We start from the raw sequence: 21,867 nt of genomic DNA on the forward strand, positions 1-21,867 counted from the left end.
GTTCCACAAGAATTTGAAAAGTCTGACTGTCTAAATTATATATAAAAAAAATCTCTTCTTCACACAAAACACTGAGGCACTTCCAATATTTTTCTTGGCAACAAGCAGGATTTTAGCCAATTATTACGGATGAAAAACAAAACTTCTTAGTAATTCCTTCTGACAACTACTTGGCTTTCTTCTGTTTCTATATTACATTTTCACCCAGGTATTGTGAAGTTTAGTTTGCGTATAAACTGCATGCAGGAATACAGCTCATTTCATCTGGGTGCTTACATGCAAGATCTCTGTGATTTGATGATTCTGTAGAGCAGAAATAATTCTTCTGGAGTAGCAGACGTTATCTGGGGAATTTATTAGAGCTCACAAAGCATAACTATCTCTAATACTACAAAATATTTAGTATACACGTGGTGGTTACATACACAGAAAATAAATCTATTTGATATTAAGGACTTTTATGTAATTACAGAAAATAAGTCTCTTATCCTCAAGTTTGGCTTTTTAAAAAATTTAATTGAGATCTAATTTCACTCTGAACCTCTGTAAAATGCTTTTATACGCTCCAGCGGGAATTTCAACTGCATTTATAAAGTCTGCCAGCATTCGTTACTTTGGCAGCCTTGCACATAAAGGTGGTAAAGCAACTTCGAAGTAATGAGAGAGTTGGGAGTGGACAGATATTGCTAGACTAAAACCTAGAGGTATATGAGAAATATTTAACTTGGATAAAGAGCTGCAGCTTCCCTGCTTGTTAGAATGAATTACAGATTAACACCAGAACTAAAATCAGAGTTAAAAACCAACATTACAAACATTTCCTCCTGAACATATTACTGTTGTGGTTTTTGCTGTGGGCTTGTGTAAGTAGATATACAAAAAGTGGTAAAGTAATAGAAATGTGATAAGCTAGTTTATTTTTTTTGTTGTATAACTACACCATTCTTGCTGAAATCAGTTCTGAGGGTGCAGGGAAAGTAACCCTACTAGATTTTATTTGCTTTAAAAAACAGCTTGTCTGCCAATAAAACCAACTGCACAGTGGTTTTGTTACACACAACTGAATTCCTGACTTCCCCAAGAAATTCAAGAAGAAAATTCAAACTTTTGAAATTATAAACGTAATGTTCAAAATTTCAAATTAAAATGGAAAAAGACCCATGGAAATATCCTTGACTTTCAGTCTGTATTTGTTTTTTCTGCAGAAGCAAACATGACTAGTTTGGATTAAGGAAATCCCCCGCTTGTAGAATGTTCGTTGTAATGCATGAAAGGCTACGACATCATATCCTAAGCCTGAAAGACGACATATTCACTGAAAGGGATGAAATTAACTGAAATACAGTTCCATTCATATATAACACAAAGAAGATTTATCTACCTCTTAAGTCAATACAAATATATATACTATATTGACAGACTTTGGTACTTTGTCATAAAAATATTAACGGTTTACTTATCAAGGATAGTCCTTCCTCAAGAATTTTGTGGAAGATACTTAAAAGAAGCTCCATAATTCTGTAGCACGTGGTGGTCAATTTCATATCTATGGGTTAAAATTTGTGTATGCTTGACAACATGATTTTTTTGGGTGTTAGGAAGATTGAAGGTTTTATTCGATCTCTATTTAGTGATTACAAAATAAAGCAGCTACGTTATTAGATTTATGAACAGAACATTCCTTTATGAAAACACAATTATGAATTTTTTATGAAAAGCAATTGCTTAAAAACTTGCTTCGCCCAATAAATGGTACTATTAAAAAAACCCAAGTAACGGATTACTTCAAAGTCATCAGTGAATGTTTCTGAATAAATATTGCAAGAAAAAGTTAACTACAGTTAAGCAATCTAGACAAATTTTAAAAATTACAGGATGGTATTATTGAGAAGTGTTCTATCTGTTCCTGCTTATGAAAAACTTGGAAAGCACAGGTGGAGACTCATCTGTCCTTCCTGGTAGCTGTCCCTGGGAGACAAAAGAAGCCGCAGGGACAAATAAAACACAAAATGATTTACAGACAACCCTACAGAGTTTTGCGCAGCTTATCATTCTGAATAGGTTTAAAATTTCACCTGACAATAATATTTCGAATGTTGGTGGTACAAGTTGTACATTTCATATATTTACTTTATTGTTGCACCTTATATTCAGAAAATAATTTTAATTATTTACATGCATTGTAATAATTGTTTGACTTCTCAATAATCTGTTCTAATTTTGCATTACAACTTTTATCTGTATGTATGTTTCATACACTCACCACTGTGGTTAGTAAGATTCAATAAACTATAAAGGAGGTTTTTTACTGTGTTGTAAAAAAATTAAAACGTTAAGCTTTTTTCCCCCCTCCCTTTTTATTTTGCCTGCAGTGCAATAGTTTTCTATTGAGGTGAGCAGAAAAGTACCTCAAACATCAGATGAACAGAGGCCACAGTGGTGTATTTCTACATATCGTCCTTTTCCAGACCCAATTTCACTTCTGTTGTTTGCACAGCAAGTCTAAATATATTCCTGAATGACTCCCTGGCTTGCTTCTGTTAGCCGAAACTTACTCAAAAAGCTGCTGTCAACTTTCCTACAGGTTAGAATCATGCTTTAGGGCTTGCCCAGTCTCCTATGACTTGAAAAGCAGGACTCCCTCTCTCCCTCAGAGAATTCCAGTCTCTGAGATGGCACTGAAACATAAAGCCTCTGTCTGACAGACTGGCTCAATATCTGCTTTTTCATGTGATTAGATCAATGTTTTCTCCAAATTATCAAAGTGATTGTGGCCGTTTTCTGGCTAAGTGAAATGTGACAGTATCAAGTCAGCAAAAAAACCCCATATGACTTGTAAACTTTTCCAAATCAATTCCTAAACTTGTAGGCTGAGGAAGCTAGTGTTTATTTAAAAAAAAAATGGTTTCATTTTTCACCTACTTGTAAGTTATCTGTAGTTTTTAATTTCAGCTTTCTGTATTAAGTGTTCTGAGTGACCTCTGCTGGTTGACTAGCTAAAATTGGCCCTGTACATCTTTTGCAGGTCTTGAAAATAGGGACAACAATCCACTGCCACTGAAAACAGTGTCCATTTCTCTGTTCATTAAGAGAAAGCGAATTTTCTGCAAACAATCATGACATATATTATCTATGAAGTACAGTTTAAGAAAAGATAGGATTACTTGCATGTTGATCATTTTCATATTTTACCATTACTTATCTACCTTTACATCTAGTCAATACCTGAAGGTGAAAGTGGACTAAGAACAATGTTGTAAATCTAATAACCAGTGTGAGGTATTACACTTGCATCTCCCTGTCTGACATGGATGTCATTAAAACAGGAAGACTGATACAATGTGGCAAACATATTAAAGCTTTCTAAATTACTTTTAACAGGTGATTTTTTCAGAGCAAGTTTGTGCACAGGATGGTCCTAGGTAAGAGTTCTGAAGGAACAAAATTTATTAAGAAAAAAGACTGCTTTGACTATATACTACGTATAAAAAGACTTAGAGCTACTCTTAGCTGTAAATTGACTATCTAGTTACCATTTAAAAATTTCAAAAGTCTGAGTAAATTTTCACAGAAACAAGGGGAAAAGAGGACTTGGCTGGCACAAAACCAACTCTGCTTGCAAACTGAAAGACTGAATGGGTATGAAAACATTTTCCTCGAAATAGCAAACCTTTGAAGATGTGGGAAACAAAATTTTCTCTAACATACCTCTCCATAACTATTTTACCTCTGAAATTGCGCTCAAAATAAATAAATAAATAAATCACCTTGATGCAAAAAAATTTCAGCCCACAGTTTAACTTTCAGAAATTCAGGAGCAACAGAAACCCATATAGCACACGAGTAATAGAAGCTTAAAACAGAAAAAGAACTCAGAACCACTAGTTCCAATCAGATGCAATAAACTGTCATTGTTCAGAAACTATTTTTATGCAAAAAAATCTTGTGAAACAGTTACGAAAATGGTTCTGTTCTTGAGCTACTGCGTGATTAGATTTAACTGCACTATTTTCAAAAAAATATAGCCATGGCGTATTACATATCACAGCCTCAAGATTTCACTTGTTCCACCTCTTTCCATGTGAAGGCAGTTATACTCACAGGGTTTGACTTCATCTCCATAAGGTTGTCCAATATACGCGTGACTGGTAGATTCTGTAAAATGTAATGTGAAATTAATGGGAATGCTGAAATGCTTAGTAAGAGTTATTCACAGGCACACTACTATTTACGGAGTAGTTTACTCAGCATTTGAAATACTACTTTAAACGGTTTTCTTCTATTTTGTAAAGCTTGAGCATTTTTATCACCACCTAAATTACCCTTCTGTACAGAAAATGCAAACATCTGAGGAGCATCTAGCTAGGGGATGAACAGAAAGCACAAAAAAGTGTGAAGATAGGAATAGTGTTGTATTTAGACATTACCAATATATGCAGACGTGATGATGTATGAATTCTTATTACAAAAATACTTTGCAGATTAAGGAAAAAATTTTAAAGCTGAAGACGAGAATTAAAGGTATGATTCTAAAAAAGAACTAATGTTGTCAAAGAAATGGGTAAAAAAAGCAGATTCAAGATGACTTTTCCTTATTTACGATGAGAAACATTAGCTTGGACAAAAGATCTGAAGTATTAAATAGTCAAACTACTTTAGTTATAATAAACTGAGGGAGAATGTACATAGCAATGGAATTGGAAATGTGTCTTGTTGACTGAATATATCAAAAAAGGACATTCCAAAGGATGATCTATAAATGAGACTGAAAAATGCTTAGTAAGAAAATAATGTAAACCCCCAAGTGATCAAATGAGAAATAAAAAGTTAAATTTAATAGAAATACCACAGACCTATATCAAGTTTAAACATGAGGAATAACAGTATTTTATTTGGCTACCCCAGAACACCCGGAGAAGGAATTAAAAGCCAGAAAAAAAATATCCTGAAAACATCGGCGTTGTGGCTTCTTACTCACTCAGAACCCAAAACAAAGCAAGCCATTTTCTCAAGAATACTACTAACTTTTTAAGGCCACGCATGTTAAATGACAAAATGTTTAATATGAGAAGAATAAGAAGTGTCATTTTTAATATAATTATTATCTATTGTTACAAGTAACAGTTTATCTGAAGATCTCTCTATAAAATATAACAGAGGCAAGCTGCACATTTAGAACAGTTTCCTCAACTATATTTCATGACGTACCACTGATTTATAACTGTGCAATGCAACTTATCATATCTAGTCATAGTGAAATTCCTGCAGAATTAATTTCATTGACTACCCTAAAAAAGCCACAGAAACAGTTTTTTAAAAACTTTATATGATAGTTGATACTTTCCATGCATAAATCATGTATATAACAGGATGACTAAACAAACAACAGCAACGATAAGATTACCTACGTCAAAAAGATGCACATTTAATTAGAGTGAGATTTCATTTTATTTAGTTCTGATTTCTCCCAAGTAACAGGGGACAGGACAAGAGGAAATGGCCTCAAGTTGTGCCAGGGGAGGTTTAGATTGAATATTAGGAAAAATTTTAACACTGAAAGGGTTATCAAGCATTGGAAGAGGCTGCCCAGGGAAGTGGTTGAGTCACCATCCTTGGAGGTATTTAAGAGACAGGTAGACATAGCGCTTCAAGATATGGTTTAGTGATGGTTTTTGTCAGAGTTAGGTTGATGGTTGGCCTAGATGATCTGAAAGGTCCCTTCCAACCTAGGCAATTCTATGATATGCTGTATTTCTAAATTAAATTCTGGTTCTTCCACTAAGAATATAATATAATATGACAAATGATCTTTTTCTTAGAAATCTTGATGTCAAAATATTACAGAATTAAGATTTTTTAACTGACAATATTTATTTATTGCCATCTGATGAAAGTGCATATTGGAGAAAACAATGTGTCCTCCACAGGGAAGCAGATTTCTCGGAACCACAATTCAAAATTTCAGCTACAACAAGTTATACAATGAGTGTCTTTTTTTGTTGCTGTTTGTTTACTTTTGGGGGGTTTACATTGAAATTTGCATGCAAGTTATGCTCAGAAATATTTTCTAAAGTTAGGTGAATATTTGAAGGTGGCCATGTCATTATAAACACACTTTGATTTTCAAGCACGTTTCAAGATTACGGTTGCTGTACATTACCTACGTGGGAAAACTAGAAATGCTTGAATTGTAAGTGGACAGAGAATGAACACTTTCAGCCTTTCAATCACTCTGGAATAGATGCACTTAATACACGCTCTTCTAAGTAAAGACATGGAGAGGTCTTTTTGTTTATGAAGGTCTAGTCTATTTTGAGTATTCCACAGCTGCTTTTTTTATAATGCCAACATCAATCTTAATCACACATACAGGAATCTAATTCTATATAAATGGAGGCATTCAAAGAAAATTTGAACATTATTCATTACTTGTCTAAAGACTGGAAGCTACAAAATGACAGATCTGTCCACCATCAGAGGCTGATGTTTGTTTTGTTATTGTACCACTAATTGTATTGATATGACAGAGGTACTGAAAGTTGTTTTTCTAGATGTTAACAATGCTCATGTGATAGGCTTTTTTTTTAATATTGGTTTTTAAACTTACTTGTTGCTTCAGTACCAAGTTCTTCACTCCTTCCATTACAAACTGTGATCCTGTATTCATAACACGTGAAAACAGACTGAAAAACCAAAATAAAGTTGATGTGTAAGACCTTCTTTTTCTAATTTGCATTCTTAAACTTTATGCTGACATCCAATGCCCAATAAAGTTGATGAGACTTAACTACCAAGTCATTCAATTTGTTATTAAATATATCCTTCCAACCACATGGCAACCAAGCGTATGGGAATACACCTATAATTTAGCACCTCACCTATCAATAGGAGTCTTGAGTTCTAGTCTTTAATCCATTGAACAGTTTATTTTACAACTTCAGTGATGCAGGGATTTGAGTGCTCCTTTCAGGTGTGTATCCTAATCACCAGAGTTAACAGAGATGCTCAGTGTCTCCAACCAAACAAACAGTAATTTTTCCAAGTGAGACAGCACTGGAATTCTCTCTAACCATACTGCGCTACAGTTTCCTTATGACAGTGACAGTGCATTCCTGAAAGTAAAGTTTGTAATGAGGATTCAAATCCTCCTAAGCATGGAAAAGACCTGAGTCCCATAACCTGTATGGGATATACCCTTAGCACAGTCGTTATCTTTCTTTTCATGTCCTGATATGAACAACTACACCTTTCAACAAGCAGACAGACACCCAGTCCAAGGACACCCTAACGAAAAAGCAGTGTGTTCTTGTATCCCTAAAAGTCTCCAAGCCCTGGAGAGGAACCAGTTTTGAGTACACAGGGCTGTTCTTATCTTCTGCCATTGACTAAAATAAGGCTCAAAATGATAGCTGTCATAGATCCATGTCCCGGTGATGAATTCTTCTCATTTGAGAGCACGTACATTTAACGTGCAGGTACAGATATCACTATATTAAGTTACTTTGTGGATTTAGTCACAGATCCTTTCATTTGCCTGTGTGTAAGTCCTATGCACTGTTAAGGGGAGATGAGTGCTCTGTAACTTAAAACTTTTAACAAACAGGGAAAATGTTTTATTTTGGGCCCCGTATAGCACTAATCACACTTCCAGTACTATTAAAATAAGCTAAAAGAACCCAAAAGCTTACAGAAAATTAATCAAAAGCATACCCCAAAGGTTTAGGCGTAGTGTTTCCATAGCTGGTTGGAGCCGAAGCCATCTTAGTGAAAGCCCTGTGAAAGCGGGGATAGAAATCAAATGCTTATCTCATGGCACATACTGCTGTAAGAATGTTCCAGTCTGGTCATCTGAAAGTGAAAAAACTTCTGCTTCTCAAATTCTTTCAGGAAGTTACTATTTATTACATGCATCCCTCTTGTCTAGAAATATCTTAGTTAAGGAACTGAAAGAAATTACATTTTATATTTAAAGACAAAGACTTTATTTTGATACCATGTAAAACTAAAATAACTGATAGGCAGCATGGCCCTTTTTTTTTGGAGACTGAACTAGCACGACTTTTCATTTAATTCAGTAAGTCGTTTCTGTCTTGGATCATTAAGTACACCACTATGTGTCATGTTCAATAGTGTTCTGGCATTACTGGAGTTTAGCTTTACAGTAAGAGTTGCATGTATTACCGTAACAATGACTGCAAAAAATGATGCCAGAATGAATATTTAAGGATCATTTATGGTGTATGACAAGTAACACGTAATTTTTTGATAACAATGCTGAGTTCTGTAAAATTACACAGTTTATAGCCTCACGTAGGAGAAAAAAGAAATTACTTACTTCCACTGTTTTATGTAGCTCAAAGGAGCAAGATTACAGCCTGCATCCATCAGTGCTTTTTTATACTGCTCCAAATCAATCTGAAATTATGAAGTGGAGAAATGCAAAAGGTTGAAACTACTCCTAACTCTCTTTACGTAGAAAGTCAAGATATTCTTATATTATAATATTATATTATAATATTAAATAAGCAGTGTAAAGTTATAGCATTAACCAAAGTTAAAAAGTAATTATGAGTCTTAATCCCATCTCCCTCTAAGTATGAAAATATAACTTAAAATGCAATTTGCTATGAGCAGCTCTCATTAAATTTAACAGTATTTGTGGAATTAAATCCTGTGCACTTTCAGACATAGAAACAGTCTTTTATATCACCATCTTTAAAAAACCTGACAGAATACTGGTTTCTGTAAAATGTCACAACAGCAAAGAATAAAAACAAAGAGGAGTTAAAAGATATTTATAAGAATACTTTCTCTTTGCCTAACCCAACGTATCTTTTCTACTACATACTATTTCTACAGTATAATAACAATCTTCCTTGAAATTAATCATCGTAAGTTCAAAAGAAATATTAAGACATTGTTTCCTGAATTATTCAGATATTGGCACAAAATGCATTTCTCCTTTATTCATCTCCTAGTCAACTGACCCAATTATTCCTGAATATAAAAGGAGAGAGTGGAAAAGAGTCATATTAACATTTTGGTTTATCTTCTTCTGTTGAGCAGTGGAGTCGAATAATAGAAAACATGCCAAGATGTGTCTAGAAGTAACTCTGAACTAAATATTTCAAAAGATAATCTTCCTTATTACTAGTCATTCATACCCTTTGAAGTGGTGGCTAAAGCTTTGTGAGCAGATTCCCTGATAATACACCAACATTTATTTAAAGTTTTAATATTTCCTGGGCATTTCATACTCTTCTTCAAAGAGAAGGAGAAATACCTATTTATTGCTGAAATGATACAGAAAAATCGTTTGTGGTAGAATTTGGTGTTGGAAGCTGTAAAGAACATACGTACCTCTGAAGGTGCCTGAGCTGAACTTATGTAATAGATAAGAAATAATCTCATTTTGTCTTCTGGAGTTCCCGCTGCAGTGAAAAAAAATTTTAAAAACTACAATTGTAACTATGCTGCTATGTAAATTGCTCTTCGCTAATAATATATACATACATTCAGACCTTTAGTTATGACAATAATTGTTACCTATAGCCATGGCCTCGTTCAGTGTATAAAACAGTAGAAAGACATTTAGCAATTTTATTAAAAGTTGGGTTAAACTGGCTCGCTGTTTCTGAAAGTTTACTTACACTTTCCCCTTTTGCTTGTAGCAAATATTATTCTTCAAATAACATACTAAAGTTAGGTAGTGGCACTATGTTATATTTTATGCGGGGACTGCAAGAATTAGCACGGATTATATCCATGAAAAAGGAGACTAAAGAAAAATCATAAAAGTAAAAGCCATATGACATTATTTTTTAGCTCTACGGTTGACTGTACTGAAACACTCGAGGGCTGCAAAAGCACTAATGTCAACTTGTGGTCAGGAAAACAATCCTGACCATCCAACTTGCCTTCAGGAAGGATTTCACCACCTGAATCATCTTTCGTTACACCATTCGTTGGAGAAAAAAACTGCTACAAATTCTTGCGAAGCACTATCTATGGCAATCAAAATTCATCCCCGTGAGATCAAAACGATGATGTGGCCATCCCTGTTACTTAGACTATAACCTACTACAGCAGATTTTGAATGCCATCTACATTTTTCTAGAAGAGTATCACTATTAGTAAAGACCATAGTTTCAAATGAAGATTTCAGAATCACAACTTCTCAAACTGAACATTTCAAATTCATAATCCAATACTTCATTAAAAAAGCTTGATACCTTTCAATACAGTACAATATTTTTAAAAAGCACACTTCCCTGTATTTATGGGTAAGAAAAATAATTTTTTTTTCTGGTTTTTGGTTTTGTTCCCTCCCCCCCCCCCATGGAATGTGGATTATGTCAGCAGGGGATCATCTAATCTGATCTGCAACTTTTGTTTTCATGTGAGTATACATTTAGTTTGGCCGAAGTTAAGAGTAAGTGCTGTCATAATGAACATTTATGACTTGGTACAATTTTTTCTGGGAAATAAGTTTTATTAACCTTTACCAAATACCAGTAAGCCATAAGATCAAGAACTGAAGAAACTTTGTATTATCTAAACCAAAAGCCAGCTTTCAATATAGACATCCAGTGGGAGTTCACTTAGGTAAAAAAGCACTTAAACATTGTAAATACAGTGTCACTGACTTTGGTTTCTGAGACTGACTTGGAAACTTGGTTTCCAGCTTGCCAGTTTATAGCTTCTTTCATTACTTTGCTGATCACTACCTTTCAGTTTCAACTGGAATCAGCTGGCACTCAATAGCCTTTCCCCCACTGGGCCTATTTATCATGTCTACAAAACTCCTACAAGGTTTCTGCTCACAGGAGTGTAAATGATATTTTGTCCTACTAAAAGGTAATACATTCTTTAAAAAGATCTGTGATTGTATTGCGTACACTTTACTAAATCTTTGGAAAACCAGTTTGGCAAAAGTACTTTACTCTTGACATACTACTGATGTAAATCATAGCTGTGATAAACAGCTGTAAGAGCCAGGTCAGTTGCCTGTAAAATGTTCATTATTTTTTCTAGGCAGTGGTCTGTGATGGCATAGAGAGGTGGAGTGCTGGATGTTCTGAAGACAACTTAACTTGGTAAACCTAGAACAGAACCATTTTATTTTCCGCTCAAAAACCAGCAGGCAGCCTTTAGGGCTACTGATTAACTACTAGAGCAAAGCAAAACCACTACTTCCCATTTTATCACTACGCCAGGATATAACAATATCCACTGAACTGGGAGGCAGCTAATAGCCCTGAGTGGTAGATGAGTACAACACAGTAAGAAATGGGAGGCTGAAGGCTGAAGCTGTTAGATGGTGGAGACTAACTGCTTTTGTGAGGAGCTCTGCAGATGTCATTGTCCACAAGACAAGTATCCCCACAGACAACGCAAACAAGTAGTTCACCACTGAAAGGACTGGAAGACTTGACGCCTTATTGCTTCCAAACTTTTTCTGCTGGCATTTCTCAGAGAATCACACAATAGGAAGCTGGCCAGTTTCACAAGATAGCGTGCCCAGAAATAATTGCCCGGTTTTAACTTAAATCCTTTTGTTATATAAACTTACCTTAAACCTAGGCAACGCATATGAAATGCTAATGTGCTGCTGTGAACACCTGAATACTTAGCTTATGAAGGAAAACCCTAGCTTGGAAATCTAATCTTTGTTTTGCATAAAACCCAGGAACTTTGATAACAGGAATGTTGATATGCTACATCAGGCTTGGAAAACAATTTGTTTCATACTGCAATCTAAAAATGCATGGAAAATGCGGATTCAGGTAAAAAGTAATTGATCCAGTAGGAAATACTAGCAGGCATAATATATTTCATATATTCACACAAACATAAATGCTGAAATCAAAATAGTACCTGAACAGTTAATTCTGAGCATGGAAAAGGACTAGTTTATAGTGGTGCTTAATACAAGTGCAGATCATACATATATTCTTATTAACTTCATATTAACAATGAATGACTGTACTGAATTACAGATTGATGCCCAACTTTAGATTTTCTGAAAGTCTGTTAGTTTCTAGACTTGATCCAATATGAGATCTGTAAAATTTTAGCTCAGACTTTTACCAACCATGTACTATTTCTTCTACTGCCTTTTGATTCTGTAGCACTGACACTTAGAAAAGATTTTTTTTTTAAAGGTCAGCAGGATTTATATACACTCTTTCTATAAATATGAATCATTATACAAACTCCAAGCAGACATTATGTCCAGTATGTAGCAACAAGACTACACACATCAGCACGCAGTAACAAAACATTTTCTTAAACAGCATACTGGGAAAAGAGCAGGAACCCTGGGTCCCTAAATGTTTGAGGTTTGCCGATATGCTTGCCAATATGCAGGCAGGCCAGTGGTCATAACTTAAGTTTTACGATCTTGCTCTGCAGGTCATTCTGTTCCAGCCAACTGGTATCAGACCATATTGAGATCCATCAGAGGGTTCTGACATACCTCAGGTTGTGAGAGGTTGAAACGAGAGTTGATGCTATGATACTACGAAAAGCTGAGAACCCATTTTGGTCTCAACCTTTTACAGAAAGATCCCCGGTGACTCCTGCTGATAGAGAATCTGACTATCACCCAGTGTGTAAAGCTTTCTCACGTATGAACCATACATGAACAGAAGCTGGGATGAGTTGCTTTTAGATGCTGCAAACAGACATGCCGCAGCTGGGTCAGTGCACGGGAAACTTCAAGTGAGCCTCTCAGTGAACTGGCCAATTTCATCTTGCTTCCCTTCTCTCCACCTTCTCCCATCCATCTTTTTTCTCACACAAGAGAGCTACCTGCATTACAACCCCTTGATCTAACCAAATTCTATGAAATGCCCTTTTTCATTCTGTTTGTGAGGGATGTATGTGTTATAAAACATGCAGTAGGATTTTAAAGAATCGGTATTCTTCAGACCACACGATTCCATGCTATACTAATAAATACTGGAGTAGCACAAAAGTTAAAATATTTTGACCTTCAGAAACAAGGAGTTAGGAAAGGATTTTAGTGGAGTTGCAGAAGTTGCCAATATGTTGGATATTACTCAACGAAAACACTAATCTCCCTAGACTGCTACTAAAGATCAATAAAAAGGTTTTTTTCTTTACAAGTCTTGCACAGCTTGCACATACGTTCTTTATGAACCCTGAAGTCCCAGCAGGTACACATTTATTGTATGTCTTAATAAATTTTATACCAAGTTCAGATTTAAAGTACTCACCATCTGGGTCAGAAATCATGTCCAGAAGAGATTTATCCAGAGTGGATTTGCTCATTATTTTTTCCTCATATTCAAAATACACATCCAGCTTTCGACTCTGTTTAAGAGTAAGTGTTAGGGTTAACATCAACACTATGAAAGAGTCTTTGTTTCCTCCTTAAAAAGGTATATAGTTTATCAAGACTATTTTTAAAAATTTGTTTTTAAAGAAATTATCTGTAAAAATAACTAATGCTTGCATTATAATATGTTTTTATTAACTCTCAGAAAATTGGCATGTAATTCTCATATGAAAAGAGGAAATGCAAGTTAAGCAAAGGATGTCTGACATGCAAATATTAAACTGGAAGAGGAGCTTTCTTTTCAACTATGGTTTTGCCACAGCTGAAAACTACATGCCGTCATATGTAGTGTTATCCTGTAATAGGAAAAAATAATGGTCAAGTGAACATTATGTTAAATTTATGCGGAAACTTAAGTGTCTCAGTCAAAAAGGCAATTACTCAACGCAGATAAATGTGGGAAATTCCTAAATACATTAAGGCAGCGTCCCAGAGAAAAGTGGGCAACTGCCATCTTGGGCTGGTACTGAAATATCTACTTCAAATCAAAGGCTTGCAATAATTAATTCGCACCAAAGATGGAGCACTTATATAATACTCAGATTATCTTGCTAACACTGGAAAAGAAGGCTCGTTATACAATGACACATGTAGATCGAGTTGCGAAGATCCTTTTTTAGGGAGGATGGCACAGGGACCGCACAAAATTAATGAGGCAAAAGCTTTACTGAAGACGTCACGCGGCCATGCAACTAATGACTGCATTGCAATGCATCTGCACGAACAGCCAAGCTTTGCACTTCTTGACTATCATGTCATGAACTTACCATCTAAAGACAGAAAAATGCATTCCAAAACTTATTTTAAAAACTTCCATTACATCACAGACCATTATGAGTGTTTGAACATTAAAATGTAGTACCACAACAAATGTTACAACTTCTCAGTTTACAAAACCTTAATATCCACTAACTAACTAAATCCTGCTGTTTGGACACATACAGCTATGTATTGGCTCAGAGAGGAGACCAGCAGAGTAGATCTCCATCTTGTTGCCTCGGAAGTGTTTCAGCTCCACATCACTCCCATTGGGAGACTGAAATGATATTGCCAGAGTGATGCAAGAGTCACCAGGGCTTTTATTGGGTTAAGAGTCAGGGAATTTTGCCTGATAATGCCGAGGCATGCAAAACTGCTATGGCACCTTCTAACCCAGCGCAGTGGTTCTTGTAAAGACAGAAACACAAAAAGTTTGAAAGTCTGGTTTTCACATGTTTTTGAATCCTATTAAAAATACCCCTGCGATCACAAATAAGGAAACAGAATTTTAAGTTATTTCACACATGCCCAAAGAAAGGGGGGGGCAGGAAAAAAAAAAGGTACTTCTCCAGCCTAAGGATATTAGGATATTTTACCTTCTGAATATTATAAGCTCATCAAAAAAGAGCTGAAGATGAGAATACAAAATAAAAGAAGAGGTAAGTCACAAGAATATTTTAATATTGAAAGCCTTCGGCAATCAACTTACGATGTAGGTAGCCACTTGCTTCCCCATATTATTTATATAACATTTCTATTTCTCATTCGCTGTCTACTGAACTCACAAAGAAGGGCAGTTACTTGCAGAACAGTAACTTAATTTAAAGCCTTTGTGGAATTTGTACTTACAGCTTATAAAGTAAATTACCATGAAGTGTGCTCAAAAAATGACCAGTTGCTACTTTTAGGGGCAGAAGCATGTCTTCTGGTGTTTGTCATAATGACTACGGCAAAATAGAAGGTGAGTGAAGTGACACCAAAAAAAAGACCCAGAGCTTCTTTTAAGCTCATATTAGAAGAGTAGTTACAGACAAATTTTGGTACCAATGCTACTGTAAAACCTTGGATTAATCTCATATTTAGACAAAAGTTAAAGTGATTATCAGTGCTTATGGTACGCTAGTTTAAAGTCTGAATAGAACTGAACTACCAGCCTTTTTCTAAGGCTTCAGATGCAATTTGGCATCCAGCACGTCGGACACGTTCTGTCACTTCAATTCTACAGCATCTCGGAGACTATCTGCGTTACGGTTTCCTTAACTCTCTCTAGAGGGATAAAATAATTGCAAAGAAACTACTACAATTTTTCTAGTCTTTCCATTACATTCATTTGCTTTTTGTGTTTTTACGACATTTGTATCTCCTTACATGGAGCTACATTCAATGTTTTTAAGTTTAAAATACTTTTCCCAGACAAAAGGCATCCAACAAACAAAGGACTGTCTTTAAATCTGGAAAATACATGTTATTAAAGTAAATATATTGTTGTTGAATTTGGCGATACCCATATTATCTTAGCTGGTGATCTGTTTAAGACATTTATTCAGATGCCATGTAAAAATGTACAACATAAAAAAAGATACTAATTCACGATATTTGTTAACAGATCAAATTTTAAATAAAAGTATATAATTCAAACATGAGATACTTTCAACTGTAAGAACAGATTTACAGTTGTTAACTTATTTGGAGCACAAACTAGATAAAATTCTTCCCAACCTTCTTGCAACTTTATGACTGTGGCTAAGACTACCAAACAAAACAGACTAACTGCAGTAAAGAAAACTCAGTGTTTGCATATATTTGCTCTGCTTTGAGCCTAAACTGAAACATTAACGGTACATGTAACACTCATTCTCTTCAAAAATTTTGGACAATTATTTTTGAAATGTGAATTTAGCACTCTTTGGGAAAAAAAACAAACAAACAAACTGAAAATCCTAAAATTTCAGGTCCTTTATTTCTATCCACAATAGGGACATCACAGGTAAGCAGCCATATAAAATTTTCAATATTCTCTTCTTGGTGCGACATAAGCACGAAATAAAGAAATGGATCAATATGGTGAGTATACTTAGTTGCTTCTTCATTAGATAACTAACCAAAGTTACTAATAAAGATGCTGAATAGGGCAATATTTTTCTTATACTGGTTCGCTAGGAATTAGATGGACACCTGATAAAATTTCACGTGGATTACTGAATAGCTTTAAACACTACTAGTTACCTTTTGACACATTTCCCAGATATGCCACATCAATGAGACAGTTAATTCCCGAAGAGCCAACTTGTCTATGAAGTGCTGATAAGAAGCAGATGTCCCATTTAATTTAAGAAAGTGCAATTTTGCTCACTCAATGGCAAACTCACAGACACGCCAAGAGGAAAAGCTGGGGAATGGGAGCTAAACAATCCTGTAGATTCAATAAAAAAAGACAGCAAAGAAGAGGTTCTTATGGGTGCCAAACTGGCAAGCAAGTTGAAGAAAATTAATAATAAAAACCAGTAACAAAATCAATCTGCATTTACATTTGCAGTTATTCCCTTTCTGCCTCTTCCTCCTGATTTCCTAATAGGACTTCTTATTCCCCACCAACACTATTCAAGAGACCTTCCTGGCTGCCAATTCAGGGACAGGATCTGTACTGCAGTTAAAGCACTACACTTCAGCTTGCTCTGTCTTTTTTTTTTTTTAACATATATTTGTGAAAGCTTTCAACTTAGCATCTTTAGAAACAGGCTGTTTGTAAGCCAAAACTTATTTTAGGGAAAATTACTGACGTGCATGGGAATCTCTACCTGAGCACTGTACTCCAAAACGAACACAAAATTCCTTCTTTTTTAAGCAGAGAAGTGGAAGCAGGACCCACTGACATCTCCTAGAGGGCCATTTTTGTAAGGACTTGTTGGAGACTCTCCCATCGTCTTTAAAGTACAGAGGATCTTTCTTTTAGAGAGAGAGAGAGAACATGCAGAAGAAGAGAAAAGAAATTTTTAAAGAAATTAGTGGGAGGAATATCTCAAAGACACTGATAGAAAACAACAAGAAATAACAGCCCCCAGAATGAGAGGCTGGTCAGGCAACTGTGGTGTGCTCCCATCAAGAGGAAGAGAAACTCTGGGAGAAGGCTGGAAGTGGCAGCTACAGCCAGTTCTCTTTGACTGAACTGTAGAAAATGATGCCGGAAGGGTTATTGTAACTGAACTCAGAAAAAACTGTTGTTTACTGGAAAGTTACTCAATTACCAGTTCTGAGCTACAGGCAAGCGGCCCGGACCACTGAGGCATATATTTTTCACAAACACATACCATTTCTGTTCACATGGTAAGACAAAAACGTTACCTCATTTAAAACAGAGTAGTTAAAATAGTGGAATTCCTTTGCAAAATATTAATTTGATAATCCCAAAAATGGAGCCATTCAAAGTACCAGGCCTCAAGATCAGAGATACATGGTAAGAAAATCATGTAGGAATTAAAAAAACCCCTAAACCTAACAAGTGTAAGCAATCTAAGACAATAATACAACATAAAAATCTGCCATTTAAGTTCATACATGCAGAATTCTAGCAAGATGTTACCTAATTTACCCCCTCTCCAATTAACCACTTTAGAAAAGTGTACGTGTACACCTTTTTATATGACACAATCTAACAGACTTCAGTAATCCCAGTACTCGTATTAGAATGATATGGAAAGATAAGCATTACTTAGAACTCTAAAGCAGCGAGAAAGCTATCTATAATTCTAGCCCTAGATCTGTTATCTGTTGGGTACAGTCCTTCAGTCACTAGCTTCTTCAGAGAAAAAACAATCAATGCAAAACAAGGATGCATTTGTTCTAAGCACTGACAATAAATACTTGATGGTTCAACTTCGTGAAAAAAGCGATGCATTCTTTCCATTATTTCACTAAACACGTAGATATGCCAGAAAACTGCCAGGACCCCTGAGTATGTGATTAATTTCTGGTTTCCTCTTGCTGTGTCTTAGAAAATGATCCAACAGAATGTGGAAAGCAGCTGTAAACTCAACACTAAAATATGGCCAGAAGAAAAATTAAATTTACTTAGTATATCTAAAGCAGGTCTTGTAGCATTCTTTGCACTGATCCTCATATACGTAGTGGAGAAAATATTCAAATTCAAATACTTAATGTAGTAAAAAAACATAATGGACAAAGCAAACAGTCTATTTTAAAGTATCAATGTGCTTCCAGATTATTTTAAAAGTGAAAATACAATAACCTGAAGAAAAGCATGATGCCTCACTGGCTCCTCATGACCTGGGCACTTGCCAAAGTAATTCTCTTATCCTAATCTGATTTAATTATTTAACTGCATATAAAATGTATTAACCACAGCCTCAAGGTGCCACCAGAATTTCTTTAATAAGTATTGGCTGAGATATTGCCCTTTTTGAGAGTATTTTTGAGGAATCCATTAAGTAGCATATCATTTCGCACGTTCAAATTCCACAGCTCGAGATAGAAAGATACTTTTTGTAACTCTGGAGAGGGAAAACAGGCAAGAAAATGGACAGGCCAAAGCAGCTGGAAGAAACTTTACGTTCATTCAGTAAAAATGCTTTAGCGTAGGTAAATTCCAACAGAAAACACATGTGCTTCTGCACTAGTTTGAACTTAGGATAGTTCCCTAAATATATGGAGACAAAGGAAGTGATTCTTTCTAAATCAAAAGAAAAGATGATACAGATGCATGTATCATCAACATATTGAAGAAACTGCATGCCCATTTGTCTCTCAGTCTTCTTTGACAGCTATACAATAAGAACATAAGGAGCCTGAGCCCTTTGCAATACCAGAATTAAGAATCATTTATGGAGAAATGGATCACCACTCCTTGGGAACTCTCCTTGTCAGAGGAGAGAGCCTAAGCGCTGTTAGAGTGCTGTAGCAGGGGGACCCTTAGGTAATTCCTTCCACCTCTAGGTAACGGAAAAGTGTTTCACCATCACCTGGTGGAGAACGAACAAGTGCATCAGACTCCAGTCCATTGCCAAGAGGACACTGGTGATCAAAACTGATGTTATTACCATTCCACACCCTGCTCTGAAACCTGTCTTCCATCCAGCCAATAATACATAAAATACTACTGGTGTAGGCCTGCCATTACTGTCTCAGTATCTTTCTTAGAAAAGTGAATTTACAGACAAGGCATGAAATAAAACATCAACATTGTCAACTTCTATTTTTTTTTAACAGTATTAATGTACTGCTTTTAAATTGCCAGAAAACTGATGTGCCTAATACTGCAAAAGCACACAAACTAGCCCCTACAGTAATGAGCCAAACACAGACATATTTATATCTCTTCCCCAACTTTAGAAATATGTAAAATTAATTTATTCACTAAAATCCAAAATGAATCCTTTGATCATTTATAGTATTTAGTTTTAAAAAAATCGGCAGCAGTAATAACTGAGGACAGATCTTACGCACTTTACAAATATTAAATTTAGCTTCAAAACACATTGCCTTCCATGAGTTACAAACAGCATGGGGTAAAATTTTCTAACTATTGAGTTTCAGTGAGACTTGGTGCTTGAATCACTTTCAAAAACAGAATTTCAGTGTTTCTGAAAGCCTCATCTATAATTTCTGTTCTCATACTGTGAAAACAGATCCATCTGCCAAGTTACCCTAGTAGTAACCACAGTCTTTACTTGATACTGAAACTGCAAGTTCTGAGACAAGAGCAGCAGGCTTAACCAGAAAAGAGGACAAGCATCCTTCTGAAGTGCTTAAATTATGCACAAGACATCTAACACAGACCCTGCTGGAAAGACCAGTTAAGTAACTTGCATCATTATTGCCACACCTCTGCATATTTTGGCTGGTGAACAGTAAACAGTACCCTTCAACAGAAAACTGCTTAGACTGAAGTCATAACTTGCCATGACACATCTCTAAAGTAAACGGAACACTTCCATCATAAACTTATTTTAGAAACACTTCAACCCACCATAAAGGTTGTGGCCATCATAAAAAAACATGAGAGTATACTAGTAAATTCTGATAAGAAAAAAATTAATAAGTTTACTTCCGTTTCCATGCAGAGGCATTCAAAATTCATTCCCTCTCACCCTTCAACACTAGTAATGTTATATAGTGATTTCTGTAAAAGGTGGAACACCGAGAAGGCTCACTTTCTTATCTCACTTCACCTGCTCAAATATATTTCTCCAGGTAAGGAACACTACTGAGAGAAAACTGAAGTTGGAGAGCAATCATACCTTTATATGCTCCAAAACAGCTGTTGCAACATTTGTATGAAGATCAATGAGCCTCTTCTTTTCCAGAAGTTCTGGAAGAGAGCTGAAGAGATTAAATACAAACTAACCTGCTGAGTTGCACAATTAGTTGAATTGTGTTGTATACAGTCGGTACAAGAAATTTATAGAATCACAGAAGAGTTTGGGTTGGAAGGGACCTTTAAAGGTTATTAAAATCTAAAATTATAGAATACAGTAGAACTGGAACTAAAAAATTACGAAGTATAGATGTAATGATTCTCATAAAAGAAGGATGTTATCCACATGTAATGTAGTAAAACAGGTTTTTACACCTTGACTAGCAAAATACGCACATCGTGTGGGTAATTTAATATTCCTACTGAAAGCTTGTGATCAACAACAGATATATGCCTTGCTTACCTAAACAATCTGCTAGAATTATGGCTTACATAATCAATATTTAGTTCATGTCTGATAACATATAAAAGTGCCAGTATCTGCCAAATAATAGTATCTGTCAAATAGTATCAAATAGCATCAAGTAATTAAATAATGATAATAATTATAATGATGATGATAATGATGGTGATGATGATGATGATGATAATAATATCTGTCAAAGAAACACATCCTCTGGATGTCCTGGAATTTTTCACAGGTGCTTCTGCAGAGAACACAATTCTCTATGCAGGATTCATGACTGAAATCTTTTCTTTCGTGAAATGGGAAACAGAGTGGTTAAGTTTACTTTGTAGAAAACCCGTAACTTAAGGTGTTGTGATCTACATGATTTTCACTGCTGGCACTTGGGCATCACATGTATAAAAGACTGCTCAGGGTCTATACACTGTCACATCCAAAAACATCCTGGACAGTCAGTGTCTTACTCAGTTTAATAATAAGTGGATGAGAAGGCACTTAATGACACTGACTGCATGTCCTGAAGAACCATGAGGTTAAGTGACCATACCTTCTTTCCTCCTTTAAGCAATTACAAAATCATGTTATCTAAGCTGATTGGCCATTAATGACCTTAGAGCTGGAAGGTGATTAGTACTGCCTTTGTAAAAGACTGCATTTTAAAAAAAGAAAGGGAAAAAAAAAAAACCAGGAGATCCTCTATGTTAGAACTTCTGGTTTTTAATAACTAACAGATATTCCAAAGTTTTCTAGATATTGTAAAGCCTAAGAAAACTCTGAAGGGTGTGTTTTTCCTGATAGCAGGTGATGGACAGCAAAACAGCAAAGCCTAGTTTAATTCTTCCAGCAGAAAGACTAAATGGAAGATCTTAACGGTATTTGGACTTCTCAGCATCATCCTCAAGACTGAAGCCGAAACATTGCAATAGGAGAGTTTACGGTGTTATACACTTTTCTGAAGGGGGACAAGATTTTTCTTAATAATGCGGGATTACAGAAAACAGTCACATAGAGGCTAACTGAACAGTAAAACTTTCTGATGAAGCTTTAGTCATGAGATTTTTTTTTTTT

General features: G+C 35.5%; 1 protein-coding gene across 3 annotated transcripts in view; it reads right to left on the reverse strand.

The window, feature by feature from the left end:
* SCFD1 (sec1 family domain containing 1) overlaps window positions 1-21,867 on the reverse strand; it is a 55,360-nt gene that overhangs the window by 10,992 nt on the left and 22,501 nt on the right. For all 3 annotated transcript variants that reach the window (XR_008465951.1, XM_054198671.1, XM_054198670.1), the window contains 7 exons: window positions 20,377-20,458; window positions 13,242-13,338; window positions 9,361-9,431; window positions 8,336-8,415; window positions 7,711-7,773; window positions 6,608-6,683; window positions 4,102-4,155 (listed from right to left, as the gene is read on the reverse strand). Coding sequence is in view for 2 of the 3 variants with exons in the window: in XM_054198671.1 (XP_054054646.1) it covers window positions 4,102-4,155; window positions 6,608-6,683; window positions 7,711-7,773; window positions 8,336-8,415; window positions 9,361-9,431; window positions 13,242-13,338; window positions 20,377-20,458 (523 nt within the window). In the remaining variant the exon portion in view is untranslated. The remainder of the gene's footprint in view (window positions 1-4,101; window positions 4,156-6,607; window positions 6,684-7,710; window positions 7,774-8,335; window positions 8,416-9,360; window positions 9,432-13,241; window positions 13,339-20,376; window positions 20,459-21,867) is intronic.

This window comes from Rissa tridactyla, chromosome 4 (assembly GCF_028500815.1).
Source record: "Rissa tridactyla isolate bRisTri1 chromosome 4, bRisTri1.patW.cur.20221130, whole genome shotgun sequence".
In the NCBI taxonomy this organism is placed as follows: domain Eukaryota; kingdom Metazoa; phylum Chordata; class Aves; order Charadriiformes; family Laridae; genus Rissa; species Rissa tridactyla.